Source organism: Marmota flaviventris, chromosome 17, assembly GCF_047511675.1.
Source record: "Marmota flaviventris isolate mMarFla1 chromosome 17, mMarFla1.hap1, whole genome shotgun sequence".
Lineage (NCBI taxonomy): Eukaryota > Metazoa > Chordata > Mammalia > Rodentia > Sciuridae > Marmota > Marmota flaviventris.
Window position 1 is genome coordinate 24079392 of NC_092514.1, and position 24678 is coordinate 24104069.

Sequence of the window (24678 nt, forward strand, 5' to 3'; positions counted from 1 at the left end):
TGACTTATAAACCTAAATAAAGAGGACCAACACTCCTGTAGGAACAGGGGAGAGTTTGGTAGAAGGGATTGAATAGGAGTTGTGGCAGATGCATCATCTATCCAGAGTAAAGAGAAGGAAAAGTCTAAATTTCATCCAGCACAGAAGAGAGAGTTGGGAGAGTTTTCTGTGCCTCCAACCCCTCTGAGTTCCAGAATGGGCCATGAGAATGCTGCATTTGACCTCTCCATCCTCTCCACAGGTCCAAGAGAAGGGTACCTATGACCTCCTCACCCCACTGGCTCTACTCTTCTATTCCACTGTCCTCTGTGTAAGTTCACATGGGCCCAAGCAGGAGAGGGAGGAGGGGAGAGGGGAGGAGAATTACCAGTAACTTCTGTCAGGGATACAGTCCTCACTCCTCTGAGGATCAACAGAGAGAGGAAACTCTAGGTTTTTATCTTGAGATAGTTTTTGACCCTCTGATGTCTTGAGAGCTACCATCTTGAGGGGCCTCTGGTAATTCCTCGTGGCTGCCATTGTACCTGGCATCTCTGGGCTTCCATAGAGGAACTGCTGTGACAGTGTATTCATCAACCACAAGAGAGATTCCATGGAGAGATTTTGTGTCCACCTCAATTTTGACCCCAGTGGTCACTTTCACCCAGTGTGATCATCTCTCATATTCACCAGACTGGTGACCGAAATGACCGTGTACATGGATACATTCTACCCAAAGCATAAACACTTGCCTGTAGTGAGGATGTTTAACTACAGGATGGAAGATCCTTCTCCAAAATAAGTGGCAACAATGCACAGGGCAGAATGATCTTGAGGTGACAACTTTGCAGAGAGGCTCTCTCAAGTTTGGGTAAACTGTGTCTGTTTGGTCAAAACCAGGCCCTAGGTGCCATCTTGCCCATCTGTGACTCACTCCCTGAAACTCATTTCTTGTTCTTCCTAATCTTATTCTGCCACACACTGCTCCCAGGAAATGATCATCCTTTGTAGAACATTCCAGAAAGGGAGAAGAAGCTTTCCTGGAATATCAGTGAGTTTTTTTCTCACCTGTATCTCTCTTGTTGCCCCTTCTCTGTCCTAGACACCACACTTCCCACCAGACTCAGATCTCCTTCTGAAGGCAGCCCGGACCTACCACCGGTTCCTGACCTGGCCTGTTCCTTACTGCAGCATCTGCCAGGAACTGCTTACCTTCATCGATGCTGAACTCAAGGCCCCAGGTGAGTGTTGAGCACAAGGAACAGGGCTTGGGTGGTCAGGAAGCTTCTAGCTCTTCTGAAATGTTCTTTGGTTACGACCCTTCTCACCTTTTAACCTTTAGCTCACCTCTGCCCATGCCCTGGTCAAAACCTTCATGGTAAACACAACATCAGGTGCCTGAGTCTGCCTGCACAAGCTAAAGCAGTAAGTGTGGAAGGAAACCCGAGGAGAAATCTTTAGGGGAAGCTGGAGCAAGTGTTCAGGACAAGAAGACCCCAGCACTTCACCTGTGCCTCTGCTCCAGGTAGCAAAGGGATCTCCAGGTTTGCTCAGGTCAGCCAGAGAAGCCCCCAGAATATTGACTAGAGATCCTGACTTGTTCTCTTTGCCCCAGGAGCAAATTGGCATATGTGGGTTAACAGTGTGGGTTAACAGTTATCAGGGGAGGATGGTTGGTGATGGGAAAGGACAGGCTGATGGTCACTACGCAAGTGTGGATGAGGATTTGGTACTGTCCAGGTTTTTACATGTGGAGTCTGAAAAGTATGGATTCTTCAGAACTCGAAAATACTATTATAGACATACAAATGAAGTCTAAGAAAACTGTGATAGAGCAAGAGAAAACATAATCAAATACGATATGGTAGCCCTATATTATAAATCATCACAGTGATATTCCAAGGAACAGAGTCACATAACATCTTAACAGATGTCTCTGAAACATTTGATAGAATTCAACATGCAGTCCAGATATTCAAAACCTCTCAATATATGGAAACTATTTCCATGGAAGTATTTTAAATATGGCAACAGCCCAAGGTTAACTACCAGAGGCACTTCCTTTAAACTCAGTTGCCTCTCTTTTTGCTTATAGTTATTTTGCCTATGCAAAAAAGAGACAGAAATAAAGATATTTCCTCATCAAGAGAAGATAACATTTTAATGATTTAGAGTTCAAACAAGAGAATCACCAGAATGAATATTGTCAGAACTAGAAAACAAGTAGCTTAAGTGCTTTCCCATATATTGGTATCAATAGATAAGGATATGTAATAGATAGAAAAGCATAATAGCAATTAAAAACATGAAAGAAATAAAAATATGAGTAAGCTACATAGAGAAAACAAACTATACTGAAGATAAATAATTGAAGAGACATATTGCTGGATTGAATCAATATTTTAATAAAAGCAAGTGTTAGAAAAATAAATGCAATTCTAATCAAAATACCAACCAGATCTTTTTAAAATTTAACAAATTGAGTCTATTTGAAAGAAATAGCATTTATTTGTGCAGTTACCATGATATATATATATATATATATATATATATATATATATATATATATATATAACATATTCTTTTTAAAGAGAATAAAAATGAGGGCTGGGGTTGTAGCTCAGCGGTGGAGCACTTGCCTAGCATGCTCAAGACCCTGGGTTTGATCCTCAGCGCCACATAAAAATAAGTAAATAAAATAAGGGTATTGTGTCCAACTACAACTAAAAAATAAATATTTTTTTAAAAAGAGAATAAAAATGTGGCTCAGTGGTAGTGTGCTTGCCTAGCACATGTGAGGCACTGGGTTTGATTCTCAGCAGCACATAAAATAAACAAATAAAATAAAGGTATTGTATCCATCTACAACTAAAAAGTATATATTTTAAAAAATGAGATATTTCCCTTACTAGGTCTTTGAAGGTAGTATAGGGCTATGGTAATTAAAATAGCACCTATTGGTATAAGAATAGATAGATTAATGGAACAAAATATAGTATCTAGAAACAGAATATTAAAAATTTATTATATGACAAAACAGTATCCGCCAATCAGTGATGAAAGAGTTCAGACATTTAATAAGTGGTATCAGGATAATTGACAGTTCATAAGAGTTGGAACTTCATCTCAAAAAAAAAAAAAAAAAAAGACACACCAAAAAATACCCAAATATGTTCCCATCTCAAATAAAACAACTTGCAGATAGATAGATGAAAGGTTTAAGTGTGGAAAACAAAGTCAGGAAAGCAGTAGAAGAAAATAAATTACATCACCCTGGACTGGAGAAGAGTTATCAAACACATCCCCAACGCAAAAGTGATAAAGAGGACTGGGGTTATGGCTTAGTGGCAGAGTGCTTGTCTAGCATGTGTGAGGCACTGGGTTTGATCCTCAGAACCACATAAAAATAAATAAATAAATAAATAAATAAATAAATAAATAAATGATTTAAAAAAGTGATAAAGATTTACAAAGGTTTGGGGGCTTGGGGTGTGGTTCAGTGGTAGGGTGCTTGCCTAGCATGCACAAGGCCCTGGGATCAATCACCAATGTTAAAAAAGAAAAGACTTTTCAAATCATAAAGATTTGAAAGCATAAAATTTAAAGCCTTTATGTGGCTTTAAAACCCCTATAATAATGAAACATAAATAACAAGCTAAAACAATTGTGACCAAAATGAATATATCAAACCCATGATATTTAAAAATAGCCACACCAAGGGAAATAGAAATAAGCACATGATTCAAGTACATCCAAAAAGAACCATGAATGACTGAGCAATGCCCCCCAATATTCATTTTCATTAGTAATAAAGTAAATGCAAAACTAAAGAATGAATGCTTTCTTTTTGCCACTCAATTGGCAAAAACAAAAGAAGAAGAATGAATGAAAATATCAAGTGATATTGAGGAAAATTGGGGCAGAGTTGGCTAGACATCAGAAGACCCTTTTGTTCTGCAGTTCCATTCCTCTAAGTCGATCCTGATAAGTAATTATGGCTGTGCAAAGATTCAGCTACAAGGATGTTCTTTCCTCCTAATTATCAACCAATGCCAGAACATTTAAAATATCGAACACAGTTCAGTATACTGTGGCAAAGTCATTCAGTGGAATGCTATTCAATTATTAAAAACAATACTGTAGAAACAGTTCTTTAGGTCAAAAGATGTTGACTAACTTGTTGAGAATAAAAGCAGGCCCCCCCATACTATGTATGCTTTAATCCCATTTCTATTTTTCCATTAAAATGTACACCCGTTCCAAGTCCTATTTAGCCCTGGCAGCATTTAATTGGCATTAAACACACTCAGGATTGAAGTATCAAATCTTATCCCCCAACTCATGGACCCTAAAAAGCTCAAAACTGAAGCTTTGTTTGTAAATTCCTTTGGAAGGGTTCATGACTTCCTTTTCTAACCAATCGGCTGGTCTGTCTTACCCTGGCCAATCAGCCGATCTGTCTGCCTCCCAACCAATCAGCTGATTGTCTGTCTCCCAACCAATCAGCTGATCTGTCTCCCAACCAATCAGCTGATTGTCCAACCAATCAGCTGATCTGTCTGCCTCCCAACCAATCAGCTGACTGTCTGTCTCCCAACCAATCAGCTGATCTGTCTGCCTCCCAACCAATCAGCTGACTGTCTGCCTCCCAACCAATCAGCTGATCTGTCTCCCAACCAATCAGCTGGTCTGTCTGTTCCTCCCAAACCCCACTGGTCTATCCTCCCCCAACCAGTCAGCTGACTGTCACAACTGAGCAGAGGAGGTACCACCTAGGGTTGGCCAACCGCAAAATCTACCCGTAAGATGGGCCTCACTTCATTGTAGATACTTGCATATGGAATAATCAGGAAGGCCTCAAGGAGGCCTTGGCCATGGAGAGGCACTCAGGCAAATTATAAATAGTCTGCCTACATAACTTTCTGAGATACCCTAAATCAACAAACCACTTTAAAGTCTCTCTCTTTCATTTTCTCCTCCCACTTCTCCTCAAAACAAACAGATCTGGACCTCTTTGGGCCTCTTGCTGGTGACTGGAGTTCTCTTACCAGGAAGCCAAGTGTTTCTTCCCTTCTATAATTTGGAGAGAAAGAATTCAAAATGTATATGCCTTGGCAGGGTCTTTGGCTGATACCAAAGATCTGTGACTCTTTCTTATTTTGAAATGGGCAATGGAGATGTTGGGGTGGGGGAGAGGTGTCACCTGTGGGGAGACCGCTTCCCAATTTCAGATAATACCAGCTGGCTCCCCTCTGTGGAATGCGTGCTATACCTTGAGGTATTTTTTGTGGGCAGCTGGGCTGGAGCTCTGTTCTGGGCAGCCCAGCAAGCAGATGTGGGGAGGAGGGGCGGGTGGGGGTAAGGCTCAGACCCTGTGCTGAGGGGATGCTACTCCTGAGGCACAAAAGCCACGCAGAGCAGACACTGGAGATGGAGATGGAAAGAGAAGGAGGGTCTTTTGCCTTGGAGCAGGGAGGACCCTGAGAACCATCACTCAAGGCACTGAGGGACATTGCCCCTGGGACCACATGAGGCTTCAGATATTCTGGTGACCAGGGAGAAGGCAGATGCCTAGAAAGGGAAACTCAGGTCAAGCTGTCCATACTAGAAATTTCTCTTCATCCAGGGAAAGCAGAACTGAAATAGGAAACCATTTACTCTACTTCATACCAGAGAATAATTTTCAGACAGTTAAAAAGCACATACAAATGGCCAGGTGCAGTGGCACATGCCTGTAATCCTAGCAGCCTAGGAGGCTGAGGCAGGAGGATTGAGAGTTCAAAACCAGTCTCAGCAAAAGCGAAGCAACTAAGCAACTCAGTGAGACTCTGTCTCTAAAATATAAAAGAGGGCTGGGGATGTGGCTCACTGGTCAAGTGCCCCTGAGTTCAGTCCCTGGTACCAATAAATAAATAAATAAATAAATAAACCAAAACAACAACAACAAAACACATACAAATGGAACCACCATTTGACCCAGTTATTCCAGTTATCCTGCTCCTCAGCATATATCCAAAAAGTTTAAAATCAGCATACTATAGTGATCAGCCACGTCAGTGTTCGTAGCAGCACAGTTCACAATAGCTAAGTTATGGAAGCAACCTAGATGCCCTAGAAGAATAACTTTATGACATTTGCCAGTAAATGGATGGATCTGGAGAATATCATGCTAAGTGAAAGAGCCAATTCCAAAAATCCAAATGTTGAATGTTTTCACTGATATGTGGAAACTAAACTGATATGTGGGGGAGAGGAAGAAGCGAAGTTTAGTAGATTAGACAAAGGGGAATGAAAGGAAGTGGGGATAGGAATAGGAAAGATAGTAGAATAAATCTAACATAACGTTTCTATGTACACATATGAAATTACCTAGGTAAACCCTACCATTGTGCCCACCTACAAGAATGGATCCTAATTAGAATAAGATATATCCCATGCTTGTATAATTTTGTCAAAATGGATTCTACTGTCATGTATAACTAAAAAGAACCAATAAAATAAAATTTAAAAAATTTAAATGATAAAATGAACTAGATATACAAATCAACACAAGCATTGAAACTGATGGAAACATTGCATGCTAAAGGGCTTTTTCATGAGAATTTTGTAAATATGAATCAAACATACAAGTGAGGTAATATTTTTATGGATTATTCAAGGATAACAAAAAAAGTATAGAAAATAACATTGAAGGGCTGAGCAGTCACCACTTAACAATATCAGATTCACAACTCAAATGCCCTCATTTCAGGTTTCATCATTGCAATAAATAATACATAAATACTTAAAGCCAAAAAAAAAAAACCCACATACAAATATATTGTGAGCCTGTGTTAGAGATGAAGTCAGCTCATTGCTGAGGGAACCAGCGAGAGATGGTTTAAAGAAAGATATGAAAGACTGATAACAAGTTTCCCATATAAACTAGCATGAGATTGGAGCTTTGGGTGCAAAATTAACTGCTATGGTAAAGAGGAATGAAAACCAGCACTTCTTGGGTTCTGTTTTCTACCCACCAACAATCACTTGCAACTGATCTCACTTCTACAAGTTCATCTCCAGTTTTAAAGAACGTGAGCCCTAATCAATAGCAAACAGTAGGTTAAATAAAATGACCTTCCTCTACCTGAACCGAAGGTACGTTTATTAGAAAAATACTTCAGTATGATTTTTGGTGATACTCGTGCCTGAGTCCTCCCTCTTCCCCCAGCAATCGCAGCTGAGGGAGGTAATAGAAGGAATTGGCAGAGAGCAATAATGGAGCCTGGGAACCTGAAGTTTTGGAGAAAGGCCAGATAATTTAGTTGTTACCTGAGCTTGGTACCCAACCAAGGTTTCAGATCCTGGGTCTGCTTCTCACTATCTGTAGGGCTTTCAGAGAGACATTTAACTTATATAACCCTCAGTTTCCTCATCTGTCAGATGAGCAGTTTGTGAGGATTAATGCTGCCTACACTGATGTCACATTGCTGTGGTCAGAAGGTGATGGTGTTAGTTCAAGAGATGGGTCCCGGCAAGGTTGGCAGGGAGAAGGTGACAAAGGGCCTGGGGAGCTGGGCCCTCCACCCCATGGAGCCTTAGTGTCCCGGTTGCCATGGAGATTGTGGCTGGGTGGCAGAGGAAGTGGGCTGGTTATCAAGGCTGGGGGCCTCCCCCTTCTTCCTGACTCCACCCCCAGTGGGGTCACCTTCAGCCTGTCTGCTGGGGGTGGCAGGAAACCTCATGTCAGCGCCCCTGGGTCCTGCCACCCCACAGCCCTCTGGAGCTCAGCCCACATGTTTGTTAAATATTTACCCGACACCCACACGACAGCGCAGACCACATACTCTCCTGCAAAGAATTGATCTGTAAGGCTGAGTGGCATCTGTGGGCATCTTATGTGCAAGTCACTCAGCAGTCTTCGAAGCACACAGACCTCAAGGAACGCTGTCCCAGACCACAGCCCTGCAATGTCAGAGACACAGAGAAGTCATACTATCCCATTTCACACACAAGAAAACTCAGAGGGTTCAGCGTCCCTTTGTACAAAATGTAAAAATCCAGTGCAAGAGAAGGAATATGGACCTCGGTATGACAAAGACCTGGGCTTTGTCACTTACTAGTTGATGGTCTTGGGCAAGTTATATAGGCTTGCTGAGCTTCCCTGTCAAAAGCAAAACTTAAGTTAATGATGATGATGACTACGTGAAAGATGAGATCGTTTCACTGACTGTGTGCTGATGGTGTGCTAACCACGGCCGACCAGTTGCACGTACCCTTAAAATGCCTGTTGGGGGCTGGAGTGGTGGCTCAGTGGTAGAGTGCTTGCTTAGCACGTGTGAGGCACTGGGTTCCATCCTCAGCACCACATTAAGAAATAAATAAGCAAATAAATAAATAAACATAAAGTTATAAAAAAAGAACTCCTATTGGGTAGTGACTATCATGCCCATTTTTCAGATGATGAAGCAGAAGCCCGGGCCATTGAGTTAGCTGGTACCCGGTCATGTAGCTCCTATATGACTCTTTGGTTCCAGAAACCATAGCCTATTCTCCTGTTTGCATAATGCTCTCTACCTGCAGGCAGAGAACAGGTGACTGACTGTGTGAACCAAAGACCCTGGGCTGTTCCAGTGGTCTTTTTGTGTAACTTTCCTTTCTGGGGAATATCTTTTATTGTTTATTTTTTCCCCTTTTGGATACCACCAATGCTTTCCTGCCCTTTGACTTCCTGTCAAAGTAGAAGAAACCTCAACCTCAGCTCATTCAGTTTTGCCTAACAAATGGTAGCGGGTGAATTCTAGATAGTCTTCCGTGGTAATAAGATTCTCTTAAGATATTACTCATTAAGACATTTGATTTTTATTCTTTTTTTGTCTCTGATGATGGGATAAAGGGTTTACTACATTTGAAGGAATGAATGTCAAACATCATTGACTAGTGGGTGGGGGAGATTTAAGGAAAGGGGCAGAGGGCAGGTGTCCCAAGAAATCACAGGTTGTGATCAGTTAAGACTAAGCTGGCTGCATATAACAGAAAGCCCCAAATAACACTGGCTTAAATTCATAAGGATTTATTTTTCCCATGTGCAAAAGAAAAAAAAATCTGGAAGAAGGTAGTCCAGCATTGGTAAGTGACCCCACAAACACCCTAGATTGACCTTCTTTCACCTTTCTGTTCCACCATCCTTAGTTGGAGGCATTATCCTCAAGAACATTTCATGGTATAAGATGGCTGCTGGTGCTCTGGCCATCATATCCACATTGCAGTTCACAGAGAGGAGGAAGGGAGAGAGGTTGCCAAAATGAATCCAGCCAACACCTTCTGCAAGGGTGGTTGAGAAATGTGACTTCGTAGCCCGGTGTCCCATTAGTGAGAAAGAAAAATGGATATTTCATAGATGATTAGAAGTTTCTGCTGCATAAGATTTACTTGTAAAAGTGGTACGGAAAAAAAAGGGGGGAGGGAAAAAAGTGGTACGGAAAACCCAAATTGGGCCCATTGGTGTGACTCTTGGTAGGGTGGTGAGAGGGGTGTCATGACAGGTCTTGCCTCACTTACCCCCAGCTCTGAGGCTCCGCAAAGCTGGAGGAACTCACCCCACAGGCATTTCTGTGGCTTCACACCAGCATGTGTCTTTTGTTATCATTGTCCTGTTGGTTCCAAGAATTGAAACCCACTCTGCCAGCACGGAGATCTGCACACCAGTTTCCTTCCCCTTAGTATTTTCCTCTTGCCTTTCCTAACCACATCTCTTCCCATCCTCCACTTCTCTGCTCCCGGACTCCCATCTGGCAGGGATCCCAGGTCTTCCTGGCCATGTCCTCCCCCTGGCTTTGTTTGAAGTCTGTGCTATTCCTTCCTGCCCAGTGCCTGCTGAGGCTATGTGGCCACCAGTCTCAGGTTTCTCTAGCCCCTCTAGAATCCAGGATCCCAAGATGGGGGAGCAGGAAGGTGTTACTCATGGGACCCCCGTTGGGAGAAAGCATAAGAGAAACCTAGTTACTGGGAGTGTCGTGCCTGGGTCTGCTATAGATCAGGCTTTCCAGACGTCAGCCATGAGCTGACATTAATTACAGAAACTGGAGGACTCAACGACACAGTCTTTTGGGATTGCAACACAGTTAGGCTGGGCTCTGCTTGACATTAGTGCGTGGACTTCGTGAAATCTTGCTTTTGGGCCTGGTAAGAGGAGACTTGAGTCAAACTGTTGTTGCTGCCTGCCTCACCTGTGCCAGGTACTCCCGGCAGCCTCGGCGAGGGGCGCTGGTGTGTGGTTGACCTTATGCTAGTATTTGCTTGAGGGCAGGAGTGGTACCTTTTCTGTATCCTTGGTCTTCACAGTCTGCTGTTCTGTGTATAGAGCCATCTATTTGCCACCTTAAGAAGAGGCGGAAGCCTCAGTGGGCAAATGTGGTTCAACTGTGAAGGGTCCTGAATGCCTGGGCAAGGAGGTGGAACTTTGCATGACCACCTGGCACCCTGTCAGTACCCACTTTCTGTCCATAGACGCTGGCTCCACTCTGCTTCCTGCTGACAAGAACCTGAAATTAAGCACATCCCAGGCAGTGTATTTGTTTTTGTTATTCAACCTCTGCAGTTGGGGTCTAAGGAGCAACCTCAGAAACCTGGTCCCAGCTGTTAAGGAGACCAAATGTATTTTTCAGTTTTCCATCACCATAACAAGATATCGGCCATGTCCATCACTATAACAAAGTAGCCAAGATAATTAATTTATAAAGAGAAAAGGTTTATCTGGCTTCACAGTTTGGAAGGTGCCAGCCCATGGTAATGGCCCCCATTGCCTTAGGCGTATGACTAGGTGGCACCTCATGGTGGCAGCCTGTGGTACAGAAGGACCACTCCCCTCACTGACAGGAGACAACACATGGGAAGAGGAAGGAGCTGGGTTCCCACAATCCCCTTGGAGGGCACACCCTCAATGACCTAAGGACTACTGTGCACTAGGCCCTACATCTCAAAATTTCCATCACTTCCCAATAAATAACACCACCTTGGAGGAAGCGTTAACAAATAGGCTTTGGGGGACTCTTATGATTCAAGTGATACCCCGAGGGATGGGTCAAGCTCCCTGTTGAGGGAATGGGAGGTGGGGTAAAGGTGAGGGACAGGTGTCCATGGACCCAGGCTGTCTGTTGAGGGAATGGGGTTTGGAGTTAAAGGTGATCTTGGTACTGGTACTGCCACCTGCCTTAGCAGTGATGATCTTTCTGGTGCCACGGGGGAACATAATGAAAAGCAAGGTCCCTCTGGTTTGCAGGATGCTGGGAGGCATTTCTAACCTCACAACGTTCCCCAACAAATAGGGAGTTGAAGTACAATTTCTAAACCCAGTTCAGAAAGTCAGTTTGCAAAAAAAAAAAAAAAAAGTTGACGGGATCAAAGCCTTCTTTCCTGTTACAGGATGGATGTTCTGATTTGTTCCCAGTTCTGACCCCAGCTCCTCCTGTCATCCCCCCAAACTCCACACCCCATGATGAGCATTGAAGCCATTACCAAGAGAGGCCAAGAGAGGGGGACTTGATGGGGTCGTCAGGGTGGGGTTGGGGTTTTGTCTGATGATCGTATGCCCCACTTGGCAACGGCTGAGGTCTTGGGTATTCGCCAGGCCAACCAGCTCTGAAAACAGCTCCCTCTGGGTCAGGGTGTGCTGCAGGTGCCCTTTCACATAGCCCCCCAAGAATGAAGCAAAAAACCCACACACGCCGTTACGGGGAGTCCACACAGGGAATAGGGAGCAACCCCAGCTCTAACTGTACTGTCATCCTAAAATAAGGCTAGTAAAATATCCCAAGATCGGTGGGGATAGGGATGTAAGAGGTTAAAGGATGTTTCTCATGACAGAGCTACAGAGGAGCAGAATCCATAGACAGAATCCCAGGAAGAGTGATGGTTAAGACTGAGCGGTTGTATTGGAGGACAGGGGTAATCCCGGTAAGCTCTGGGAGGGCACTGGGGTCGGAAGCATTTTGAAGGAAACCTGATGTGGAAGGAGAGTGACTTCACAGCCTGCTGCTCCCCAGAGTGTGACCAACTGTATGTTGGGGGTCGACAGAGGCAGAGTTGGGGGTGGAGATGAGAGGTCAGTGGGATGTGGGCTTTGTGTTAAAAATAAGTAAATAAACAGGGCTGAGGATGGAGCTCAGTGTAGAGAGCTTACCTAGCATGGGCCGGGCCCTGGGTTCCATCCTTAACACTGAAAAAAAAAAAAAGAAAAGAAAAGAAAGAAAGAAAATGATTAAAAAAAAAAAAAAATAAATGGTAAAAGAAAAGAGAAACAAAGTTAGGAGATTTATCTTGTGTGTGTGTTTTGCAGTCAGGGAGACTAGGGGATATCCATTTGTCTCCACTGTATTCTAGTGGGGGGCGGGGGGAGGTTCAAGAGGAGCTTTTTCCTGTAATGTATGTGAGCAGCCACCAGATGGTGTCCCAAATCCTGAGAGTGACAGCATGATCTCAGGGACTTAGCACCACAGATAGAACATCAACTTCGACTCATGTGCCAATTGTGTCAATTCAACATCATCTAAATGACTGACACTCAAGGCCATTCAGTCCCAAGGTAGAAGAACGTGATTTGGCAATTTTCTGCCATTTACTAAACAAAAATCATGGACTTGCTGTTTATAGCTGTCTCTGTACCCCTGATCTTGGCTTGTGTATCAGAGGACATGTCCCTCTGGCTTCATAGTTCAACCCCAGACCCAGGTGGCCTGCTCCCCACAGGGACTTCCCTGTGACCACCTCCGACTTCTGATAAGAGGGTGGCCTGATCCCCACAGCCCCAGCTCAGCCTCTGTTTCCCTTGATCTGTGGGAGAGTGGATTGTTGAAAGCCCGCACGAGTGACACAGAACTGAATACAGACTGTAAAGTGATACTGTCCAACTGCCGAGTCACGTGGCAGGAAAAACCAGAAAATGTTTGGTTGGTTTCTTCCTAGCGGGGGTTTGAAGTCTCAGCAGAGGGAGAGGTGCAAGAGGCTGGAGAGGAGGGGATGTAAGCTGGGAGGAGAGCGGGACTCAGATTTCAGAGAAAGTAGCGTTAGGCAAGGCAGCAGCTTCCCAGGGGGTGGGGGAAGCCAGGCAGAGGTGTGGATGTTGGACGGTTGCTGCCTAGCTGGAACTGAGGCTGAGCCGGGGGACGGAGGGATGCCTGGGACGCACACCCACCAGGACTGTGGGTTGTGGTGGTTGGTGCCGGGGACCCAGGAACACCTGGGTAGTGTGTGATTCCACAACCTTCTGTGCCCAGGCTCCCCCTCCCAGGATGCTCTGTCTCACGATCTCTATGTTATAGGCTGGTGGATCCCGGATGGGGCTTAGGAAGCATAGACTGTTTAGGGCCTCAGAGGCCACACACCTAAGCTACCCTTTACATGAGGAACTGAGACCCCCAGGTAAAATGACCTGCCCAACGTCATGTAGAAGAGTCAAGATAGAACTCAGGCTTCTTTTTTTTTTTTTTTAATTTTTATTTTTTATTAGTTGCTTGAGACAATACAATGATCTAGAACTCAGGCTTCTGACCAGGGTTCCAGCCCTGGATCCTTTTCTTCCTGCCAGGCTGCCCCCTGAGAGTGAGAGCATGATCTCAGGGACTTAGCACCACAGATAGAACATCAACTTCGACTCATGTGCTAATTACGTCAATTCAACATCATCTAAATGACTGACACTCAAGGCCATTCAGTCCCAAGGTAGAAGAACATGATTTGGCAATTTCTGCCCAGGGACAGGGCCTGGGCAGACTGGCTGAGAGGGGACTGTACAGCCCTTTGGATGGAAGGGCAATCAGAGTGAAAGGCCCCCCAAAATGGGAGGGGCTCAGGGTGGATTTGGGGGGTGGAGGCTGAGGTCACAAAGGTGGGGTAAGGGAATCACTTGTAAAGAATGACACAGAGATAAACACCAGGCACATGGAAGGTCCAAAGCAGCTCTCTTACCAGGGTTCTCCTGAGCCTCATCCACAGGAACTTCTGACCTGACTGACCAGTGCCTGGCTTGTTGCAAGGCATGAGGACATGATTGCTAAAGGAAGAGATTAGCCATAAACTCTTTTTTCTTTGTTCTTGGCCCACAGGAATCTCCTACCAGAGATTGGTACGGTCCGAGCAGGGTCTGTCCATCAGGAGTCAACGAAGCTCCACCGTGTGAGTTTTCTTGGGGCAGGGGAAAACCAGAAGAGGACCTCCCACCCTTTCACCATCCTCTCTTCCCTGGCATCTGGCATCCTCTCCAACATTGCACCTTTTCCCACCCTAGTCACCAATTAACAGGCTTCAAGGGGACCAAGAACCCTCCGAATGCTGGTTATGTTTTATATATAACTTCATTTTTCTGGGAAGAGGGTCTTCTTGCAGACTCTTGAAAGGGGTCTGCATCCGTCATGCCAGGTATTGGGTGCACATTACCTCATGCATCCCTACTTTTCAGAAGAGGAAACTGGAAGTCAGAGAAGCCAAACAACTTCCCCAAGGTCATATAACTAGTGAGTGTGTGACCAGGATTTGAGCCTCAGTCTTACTCAAAGGTCTTTGCTCTTTCTACCGCGTCTTTCTCCTGTTACTAAAACAGTGTTTTCCAAACTCTTTCGACCAGGACATACAATTTAAAAAATATATTCTTCTATGATATTTTTCTGGTACACAGAGAGAGCTGAAACATTTTTCATGAACTGAAACTTACCCCCATTATCTAGGATGAGCTCTGTCCTATTCGGCACGATTTGATTTAAATAACAAGTTCTGTTGTGACTCCCCAAACCCATTTCATTAACCCACTCCTGCAGTTTGAAAAGCATCAGAATGGAGGTACCCATTCTGAGGATCTCTGGAGATCTCAAAGTTATGTGGATTCTGTCTCATAGTCATCTCACTTTGACATGCTGCAAATCCAGGGACCCTGACCTCCACCAGCTCAGACATCTTAGCTGCCCCATCCCTCCCACTCCACAACCTAGGGGTTCACTTCACATTGAGCAAATACTTCTTGAGGTGGCTGAAACACTTCTGGGTAAAAACAAGCAAAAAAAAAGTCTAGGGTAGATGTTTGAGACAGAAAGGGCACAAAAATGTCATATAGTAGCCCCCTCTTATCTGCAAACGATACATTCTAAGGCATGCAATGAACGCTTGAAACTGCAGATAGTACTGAACTCTATATGTGCTGAGAACTTTCACCTTTTCACTTAAAGGAAACATTTTGTGGTGGGTTTTGCATATCAGAATTTTCAGCATCACTAATCTTGTGCTTTGGGGCCAATATTAAGTAAAATAAGGGTTCCTTAAGCACAAGCACATGATACCATGACAATCTAAGTGATCACTGAGACAGCGACTGAGTGACTAATGGGCAGGTAGTATATGCTGTGCTGGACAAAGGAATGATTTATGTCCCAGATGGGCTGCAGCTGGACTGTCCGAGATTTCAACATGCTACTCAGAATGGTATGCAATTTAAAATTTATGAATCCCTTACTCCTGGAATTTTTCATTTGATATTTTCAGAGCATGGTTGACTCTAGGTAAACAAAACTGTAGATAATGGCGGTGGGGGGGAATGGAGGGTAGACTACAAGGCAGGTGGGCTGTAGGCTTGTGGGCTGATGAATAATCTCCTATACCTTTAAGGCACTTACTGGGCTTTGGGCACTACCTTCACATGTGTTAATCCATTTAATCCTCATGTTAATCTTGTGAGAAAGGTATTTTTCAGATAAGGGAACAGAGAGGTTAGTGGGAAGAGCTTAGGGTTGGGAGATGGTCTCACTTCATTAATTATAAACTGAGAATGATGAAAAGTTTTTGAGCAATGAAATCATGCAGGATCTCAGTCTTGCCCTTCAAATAGTGAGGCTTAGCACATGCCCATGGCGGGGGGAGGGGCATAGGAAAAAAAATCAAGCACTCAGCAAAGGAGATACCATTTATGAGAGCCTGCCTCCTTTTCCTGAAAAAAATGGGGAAATCAAAAAACTTTCTGTCCAGTTGAAGGGGACTCTGTTCTATCTCTCTGCCCTGACCCTGGGGCTTAGCTCTGGGATTGACACCAACAAAGCCTGCAGGGAACCCTACTTGCATAGTTTTTCTTTGCTCTGAGTTTTAACAACTTGGAATTGTGAGGATAAGAACAAGCTTATGACTATATTATATGACTATCACCATGGTTCAAATTTGCTCTAAGATCATGCAATCATGGAGGGCTTGGCACGGGGGAAATGAGAAGGCCATGTGTTGACCATCAGTATCTGATGGTCTGTGAGTCTCCTAACATTTGGGTATGTTTAAAAGTCTCCATGATAAAGAAATTTAAACACTAGCACCAAGAGGGAACCCAGATGTCCAGTGGGAAGGGAGGTGGAGGTGAGTGAGCCAATACCCACCCCTTAGCCCAATGTGAGCCTGCATGATGGCTTTGGGCTAATTTGAAAACATGTCCCCATGAGGGAAGGAATCAAATGAAGCCCTCATTGGCACCCCTTCCTATGGATAGATGCTGTCCCACTCCATGAGGAATTTCAGGCCCTACCTGCCTTAGCCAGACAGCAAGTGGCTGCCCTGCTCCCCTCTCCCCCTCAAAATGGTCAATGGGCTTCAAGTCACCTGGAAAAAACTACCATCCTCTTTTGAATAATGTGCATCCACCTATATGTCCCGTGGGGGAAAATGTTTATATAAAAAGATAAGATTCATTTTTAAAAATTAAGTTCAGTTTGGAAAATCTTTGAAAGCTCCAGTTGAAAGACACTCTAAAGTAGACCACAAGCCTTCCTCTTGGAAATGGGACCCTTGAGCCCTCCAGGACTCTCTCCTGGCCTCCTGCTATTGCTTGCTCAAGCCATCCTGGGCTGTAAGGAGGCCCAGGCCTCTGCAGAGCTGAGCTCTGAGCTCTGCAGGGCAAGGTGTGTGGCTGTGCCTTGGCCTGTGGCACACCCCAGATCTCACATCTTGTCCTCTGTGTCTCCAGCACTGTGCTGTTGCTGAACCCAGTGGAGGTGCAGGCTGAGTTCCTTGCCGTGGCTGACAAGTTGAGTGCACCCGGGCACTCACCCCACAGCACCTACACCACCCTGCTCATGCATGCCTTCCAGGCCATCTTTGGTGCCCACTGTGACCTCCCTGGCCTGCACTGCAGGCTGCAGGTATGGGCCTGGGACCCTGGGGCTCTGGTGACTTCTGGCGCTTCCCCTGAGAGGCACAGCTCCCTCTCTGTTCCATCTCAGCTACAGACTTCTGGTATACCCTGGCCTCCCTTGCTCTGAGTGACACGGCAAAACAATGACTAGATCCTGGCCAGAGTTAGGTGGCACCCTGGGTAATGGGGCTGGGTGCTGATGCCTGGTGCCTCAGAAGAAGGCACCAGGAATGGGAATGGGCTTTTGACTGAGACCTGGCTTTTAGTTCTGGCTCTGTGATCAGTCAGCTGTGCCACCCTGGACAGCCCCTTCTCCTCTCTGGGTGCAGTGAACAGTCTAAAGTCCTTCCTGCTCTGCAGTATCCTGCCTCTGGGCCTCTCTCTCCTGACCATTTCCTGAGAGTAGAGAGGAGGCAGGGGGAGGCCCAGCTCCCTGACCAGCCATAGTAGAGGTGGGAAGTCAGACCAGAGTGCAGAATGGTGGCGGCTGCCTTGGTCAAGACCCTAGGAATGGGGGGGGGAAAAAAGCAGGTATCCCGGCGACTGGACAGGACCAAACCTCATCTCTCCTGGCCTTTCAGTCCAAGACCCTGGCAGAGCTTGAGGACATCTTCACAGAGGTTGCTGAGGCACAGGAGCAGGCATCTGAAGCTGGGAATGCAACCGAGGCTCGGAAGTGGCTCAGGACGAAGCTCCAGGCTGTGGGAGAGAAAGCTGGCTTCTCTGAGGTCTTGGGTGAGGTTCTGGGTTCAGGGGGGCTTTGTTCTCTTTCCCTATCACCTGTTCTAGCTCCCAGGAGGGTGTAGGTCAGTGGGCTGATGGCTCTGCTCTACCCAGCCATTCAGGGACCCAGGTTCATCAGCTTTTTATTGCTCCACCATCCCTTAGGGCACAGATCTGTCTGCAGGTGCAGGGTTGGCTTGCTATCATGTTGGCAGCTTGTAGGAAAAAGAAAAGATCATATCTGCTGGGGTCCTGGGGCTTGGTTGTTTTGTTGAAGGTATTGTAGAAGCTGCATGCATCACTTCCACATGTACCCCTTTACCCACCAGTGTAACATGGCCACACGTGCCCCCAAGGAGCCTGGGAAATGCCCTCTCTACAATTCTTCCAATAGGGAGCACAGATTTGGGGGAACACTTAGCAGTTTCCATGACAATATTTCTCATACAAACTTTTGAAGATCGTTCTATTCTTTTCCCATTGGGATATGGTAAAAGGAGGCTCAGGGACTGTGAGGTGGCCATATCCACCCAGCTAATCAAGTGCATGGCTTTATACAGTGTACTTCAAAGAAGAGCCTCTGGCTGGGAGCCAGGCATTCTGGCTGTAACTCTGTCCAGGTGTGTGGCTCTGTGCCAGTCCTACCCCAACTCTGGTCTTTTCTCTAAGTCAAAGGGTCTGGGCTGGATATTTCCAAGACCCCTTCTCAGTCCTCTTCTCCTGCCCTCACTCCTCTTACAGACACCGCAAAACCCGGGAAGCTCCACACCATCCCCATCCCTGTCGCCAGGTGCTATACCTACAGCTGGAACCAGGACAGCTTTGGTAAGGATCTGGCTGGACCCTGGGGCACCTGCCCACCACACTGTATGAGCTCTTTGAGGTCCTGGGTCTGTACTGCTGCCCTCTCCCTCTCCCCCATGGACCCTCAAAGACCCTAAGCAGAGCAGGGGGTAGCTCTGAGTCCTAAGCTGGCCCAGCCCCCCCCCCCCTTCCTGCTCCTCCCCAAACCTGCCAGAGTCTTTCCCTCAGAAGTGATTCTAGGGCCACCCACCCAGACACTGCCCTTTCTTCCCTGTAGATATCCTACAAGAAATCCTACTCAAGGAACAGGAGTTGCTGCAGCCAGGGATCCTGGGGGATGACGAAGAAGAGGAAGAAGAGGAGGAGGAGGAGGAGGACTTCGAAACTGATGGACACTGTGCTGAGAGGGACTCACTGCTCTCCACGAACTCTTTGGTGTCCCATGACTCCACCCTATCTCTTGCCTCCTCTCAGGCCTCAGGGCCAGAGCTCTCCCGCCATCTGCTGACCTCCTTTGTCTCAGGCCTCTCTGATGGCATGGACAGTGGCTATGTGGAGGACAGTGAGGAGAGCTCCTCTGAGTGGCCCAAGAGGCTTGGTAGCCAGGAATGCAGGGGCCACCGCAGGCCTGGGCAAAAGTTCAACAGAATCTATAAAATCATCAAGAGCACCAGCCAGCTGGTACTGCGGAGGAACTCTCGGGGCCTAGAGAGTGGCTCGGACACAGCCCTGCCCCTGCGAAGGGCGGGGAGCCTCTGCAGCCCACTGGACAGCCCAACACTGCCCCATTCCCGGGCACAGCGCTCACGATCCCTGCCCCAGCCCAAGCTCAGCACCCAGCTGCCCAGCTGGCTCCTGGCCCCTGCCCCATGCCACCAGCGCCGCCGCCCCTTCCTGAGTGGGGATGAGGACCCCAAGGCATCCACACTTCGGGTTGTGGTCTTTGGCTCCGACAGGGTTTCAGGGAAAGTGGCTCGGGCATATAGTAACCTCCGGTAAGACCCATGACGGGGCACATCGCTCTGCTCTGTGTTATTCTAGTGGAAACCAGAAGTTGAGTATCCAAGAGCAACCAAGGACTCACTTCTCACCATCTTCTTTTCACCAGGAGGTTGGAGAACAATCGCCCGCTCCTGACACGGCTGTTCAAGCTGCAATTCTTCTATGTGCCTGTGAAGCGAAGCCATGCAACTGGCTCGGGTTCATGCCCAGCCCCTCCGAGCCAGATGTCTCCACTCCCCACAGACTCCCCAAGGCAGCCAAACCCACCAGTATGTCCCCAGTCCCCAGCCAAGTAGGGTGGGAAAGTGGATGTGAGCAGGTTCTAGGTACCTAAAGGGAGCTGGTTGGGAGTCAGCCTAAGCCATCAGTTGTGTGTCCAGGGCACGGCCTTCTGCCTGACCCTCACTCCCAGGTTCCTGCCTGCACTTGGGTATATCATTTTGCCATATGATAAAAACCAAAAGTTGTCATACTTCTCCAAGAGCAAGGAAAGTCTCAGCTTGGGGCTTCAGGTGTGGTTCAGGGCAAAGATGGACACAGGCCTCTTGGGTAGCTGGGAATGACTCTTGTCCCTTGCCTCAGGAGATGGGCACACCCCCATGGGAGGACAGCACAAATGACATCTCCCACTATCTTGGCATGCTTGACCCCTGGTATGAGCGCAATGTGCTGGGCCTCATGTACCTGCCACCTGAAGTCCTGTGCCAGGTAAGTGGCCCTTGGGATTGGGGTTGGAACCTACTGGCTATTGTCACTGAGCCTCACTTAGAAGGCTCTGGGTTTACTTTAGGCTTCCAGGGCTTACTTTAAAAAGAGTAGGAAGCTTCCTTCCTCAACTCCTGGCTTGTCCTCGTTGGTCAGGGGCCTCCCTGGAGGCCTATGTGTCAGATGAGGAGGGTGTGAGGCTGCACGGTGCTCCCCAGCCAGCCCCTCCAGCTTCTCTCTCACCCTCTCTCTCTTCCACCCGCCACCCCCTACCCCGGTTCTGTCTGCCTCTGAATCTCTCCTCTCTCTGCCTGTGTGTGTCTTTTCCTCTCTTCCTCCCACTACCTCTCTCTCTGGGTCTCTGTCTCTTCGTGCCTCTGGCTTGGCTCCCCCTCCCCTGGCCACAGCACTCCCTGAAGGCTGAGTCCCGGCCCCTGGAGGGCTCCCCTGCCCAGCTGCCCATCCTGGCTGACATGCTGCTCTACTACTGCCGCTTCGCTGCCCGGCCGGTACTGCTGCAGGTCTATCAGACGGAGGTAAGGTCTGCCCTGCCCATTCCATCTCCTTACCCACACTCCCTGGCAGCCAGGGTCCGCATCGCCAAGTCCCAGGCTATGTCGTGCTGGGCCTCTCGGCCCCCACCCACTCCCACCAGCTGCCATCAGCTAGACTGGAGGAGCCGGGTGGGACCTCCCCGCGCAGAGGTCCACACTAATGCCCGTGCTCCTGCCCTCTCCAAGCTGACCTTCGACACTGGGGAGAAGACGACGGAGATCTTTATCCACTCCCTGGAGCTTGGTCACTCTGCGGCCACGCGAGCTATCAAGGCTTCAGGTGTGAACTGCAGGAGCCCAGTGTGGAGGCAGGCAGGGAGCGGGGCGGGGCTAAAATGAGGCCGCCTCCTGGGAGGCCGGGCCCTGTGGGGGCGGGGCCTTGGGAGAAGAGACACCGAAGACTGTGTGTGGTACAGGTCCTGGCAGCAAGCGGCTGGGCATCGATGGCGACCGGGAGGCCGTCCCTTTAACACTACAGATTGTTTACAGCAAGGTAAGACCGACGCCCTCCGGGGATCTGCTGCTGATCCTCCACCAGAGCTTGGTCCCAGAGCAGGACTTATTGGTTGCTGGGTCGGGTGGGGTGGCATGGCAGGGAGGGATTTTGAGCCTGACCTGAGCCACCCTTGACCTTCAGACTCCTGCAGCAAGCTCCCTTGGGTGCTGAGAAAAGATGGCCAGAGGAGAGACCGGACAGCTCTCTCCTGTGGCCTCTAGAGCCTCCCAAGGCAGCAGGCACAGGGGTCTTTGGGCTGAGAGGGTCTGGCTGTGCTGCATTTCCAGGGAGCCATCAGTGGAAGAAGCCGCTGGAGCAACCTGGAGAAGGTCTGCACCTCTGTCAACCTCAACAAGGCCTGCCAGAAGCAGGAGGAGCTAGGTGAGTGCGGTGGGTGGGGTGGGGTGGCGTGGCAGGGAGGGATTTTGAGCCTGACCTCAGCCACCCTTGACCTTCAGACTCCAGTATGGAGGCGCTGACGCTAACCCTAACAGAAGTGGTGAAAAGGCAGAACCCCAAATCCAAGAAGGGTTTTAACCAGGTAAGAGCTTCCTTCTCCCTCCAGGGTGCCCGAGTTCCTGCGTATTGGGGTGTGTGTGTGTGTGTGAGAGAGAGAGAGAGAGAGAGAGAGAGAGAGAGAGAGAGAGAGAGAGAATGTACGCATGTACACCTGTAAGTGAGAGAGAGAAAGAAAGAGTGTCTTTGGCAGGGCCTGTAGATGGGAAAGGAGAGATAAGTGAGAGCTTTGGCTTGGGGTATGCAGAGGTATGCAGTGTCATAGTTGTCAGGGAAAGAAGGGTGCCCTGCGAGAGGATGTGCATGTGGAAAGGTTGTGTGGTACGGGTATCCCTGAGTCCAGGGCAGAGTGTACCCTGTTCCGGGGGCACTGGGGCTCTCACAGTATAGAGGGCAGTGCCATCTCCCCAGAGAGCACTTCTTCCAGACTCAGGAAAGAGGCCAGAGAGGAGGCAGGGGCTGATGGAGGCCTCAGGACCCTCCTCTGACCTGACCATTGGCTCTGGAGAACTTCCATCCAAACTCCTGTCGTTTACTCCTCCAGGCCTGGTGGGCAATTCTGAGGGAAGGAACTACTGAGGTCATGTGGCCAAGGCTCCCGGGTCTGACCGTTGCTTCCCTTCCAGATTAGCACATCGCAGATTAAAGTGGACAAGGTACAGATCATTGGATCCAATGGCTGCCCTTTTGCCGTGTGTCTAGACCAGGATGAGAGAAAGATCCTGCAGAGTGTGGTCAGGTAGGAAATGGTGGAGAAGCTCAGCTGTAGTAAAACGGGGTCCCAGAGAGGGGATTGGTTTCTCTTCTACCCAGGAGGCCTGGAAAGACCTGGAGAGATCTCAACCCGCACTTACCCCTGCCCTGCCCCCCAGGTGTGAAGTGTCACCATGCTACAAGCCAGAGAAGAGAGGCCTACCACCCCAGAAATCCCCTGACCTGCTGGCCCAGCCCACACCCGACCTCTGCTCCCTCCTCTGCCTGCCCATCATGACTTTCAGCGGAGCTCTGCCCTAGCGTGACCGTGGCACCAGGCTGAACAGAAAGCCGAGGCAACCCCTATGGACTCCTCTTTCCAGAAGTTACTCCTGTAGAGAACTGAGTGGCCCTGTGCCAGGGACCTGCAGTGGGCCTAAGGTGTGGTGGTAGAAGGTCTCTGGGGGTCTCAGGAAGGAGCCTGAACTCTTAGCCTCTCAGATTCCTCACAGCAGAGGGAGAGGGATGGGTGAGTGGACCTCCAACGGGTGATCTGATACTCTAGCACTCCAAAGGAGCCTCTATTTAGGGCTCCTCTCCTAACCCTTGGCTGGGCCCACCCTTGCTTTGTCAAAGACCCAGGGAGTCCTGTGTCTGGAGTCCCGTCCTCTCTACTCTGGAGCACAAGTGGGAGAAATGTAGATGAGACTTTTCTGGACTTGACCTTCAATCCTGTCTCCTCACCCCTCACCCCAGAAACATGTGCACATTCACACATACCTTTCTCTAGTTAAGTTCCTCAGACTGTCTGAAAAACAGCACTACTATTTGACCTGTTTGCTTCCAGGACCTAGGACAGATGCTCTCTTGAACCCCTTTCTGGATGTGAGATCCTGGGGAGAAAAGACAAGCTTAAATTGAGTAGTGGTTCAGTTACCTTCTAGCTAAAGGACCAAAGGAAGTGAATAACTTCTTTTGAGTTTCATTTCCTTAGCACTAAATGGGAGTGGAAATTAAACTTCTGGAAAGGGTTTGAAAAAAAAAAGTTGTTCACAAACCACCTAGCCCAGTGCCTCGCTGTGGTAGGTGCTCAGCAAAGACTGGAAACTTCCCCTCTCAATGCTGGTTCCCCTGTCCTTGGTCATGGCATGCTCACGCTGCCTCTGGGATGTTCCTTGTTCAATCCATCCCCGTTCATGATGAGGCAGAACTCCTTACCGCCCCAGAGAGGGAGTAAGGAGTGAGCTGTTGTACCTTCCAAAGAAGGAATTGCCTTTGTCAGCTTCAAAGGAGGGCTTCTCAGGTGCTGTACCCTTCACCCCCTTCTCTATCAGGAAATCCCAGTGCTCCCCCCGACTCCATCATGCTCCATGGACTGATACACATTTTGTGCATCCTCACAAGTTCACTAGAAATGTGGGCAAGATCTCAGAGGGGTAGAAGATGGAAGACTGGCATCATGTGCTTACAGCCTGACTCGGGGGGACCTGGAACTCATACATAGGCAATCAGCAAAATGACAAGGTCAAGAACTAATGTACAGTGTTTAATATTATTGTTAAATAAAACTCAATTTGTTTCATATTTAACGACTTACTGTTATTTTGCTACATGACAGTTCACTGCTAGTTAAGACAGTCTACCTAAATCATTTCATACGTAGAAGTAAGATTTTTGGAGAATTGCTTTGATTATCTTTTTGTAATTTTTTTAACTGTGTAAAAAAAAAAAAAATCTGTGTTACAATTTCCCCGGCACTGTCCTATTTACGCCTCATCATACACCTTGACACACAAAACAACAAAAAAAAAAAAAAAAAAAAAAAAACCCTGCACAAAACAGACAAAATTGCTATATCTAAAGGCTCAACATTTCCTATGCCACTTCACTTGGGAAATATAAGCCCATCTATCCAGATGCTCCCTCTCTCTCAAGCCTCAGGGAGTGACTGGGCCTAAGGTGATCCTTGCTGATGGATGGTACCCATGGACTCACCATGCAACTAACTGAGAGAAACAAGAGAGTTCAATAGTGGCCCTCCAGATCTGGGTATGCTTTTAGACTTGGACCAC

The 24678-nt window shown here is 47.6% G+C and overlaps 1 protein-coding gene across 2 annotated transcripts in view; it reads left to right on the top strand.

Annotated features, from left to right (window-relative positions):
• The window catches only part of Pik3r5 (phosphoinositide-3-kinase regulatory subunit 5), a 73162-nt gene extending 48972 nt beyond the window's left edge, over positions 1 to 24190 (top strand). The window contains exons 4-19 of one of the 2 annotated variants that reach the window (XM_027946801.2): positions 242 to 310; positions 1082 to 1220; positions 14061 to 14130; positions 16946 to 17120; positions 17695 to 17848; positions 18578 to 18661; positions 18918 to 19635; positions 19749 to 19911; positions 20225 to 20350; positions 20755 to 20883; positions 21088 to 21181; positions 21318 to 21394; positions 21685 to 21778; positions 21856 to 21938; positions 22540 to 22652; positions 22786 to 24190. In XM_027946801.2, coding sequence (XP_027802602.1) covers positions 242 to 310; positions 1082 to 1220; positions 14061 to 14130; positions 16946 to 17120; positions 17695 to 17848; positions 18578 to 18661; positions 18918 to 19635; positions 19749 to 19911; positions 20225 to 20350; positions 20755 to 20883; positions 21088 to 21181; positions 21318 to 21394; positions 21685 to 21778; positions 21856 to 21938; positions 22540 to 22652; positions 22786 to 22927 — 2430 coding nt within the window. In that variant the 3' untranslated portion in view covers positions 22928 to 24190. The remainder of the gene's footprint in view (positions 1 to 241; positions 311 to 1081; positions 1221 to 14060; positions 14131 to 16945; positions 17121 to 17694; positions 17849 to 18577; positions 18662 to 18917; positions 19636 to 19748; positions 19912 to 20224; positions 20351 to 20754; positions 20884 to 21087; positions 21182 to 21317; positions 21395 to 21684; positions 21779 to 21855; positions 21939 to 22539; positions 22653 to 22785) is intronic. The other variant, XM_027946802.2, reaches the window with a different exon arrangement.
• Positions 24191 to 24678: the final 488 nt, after the last annotated feature.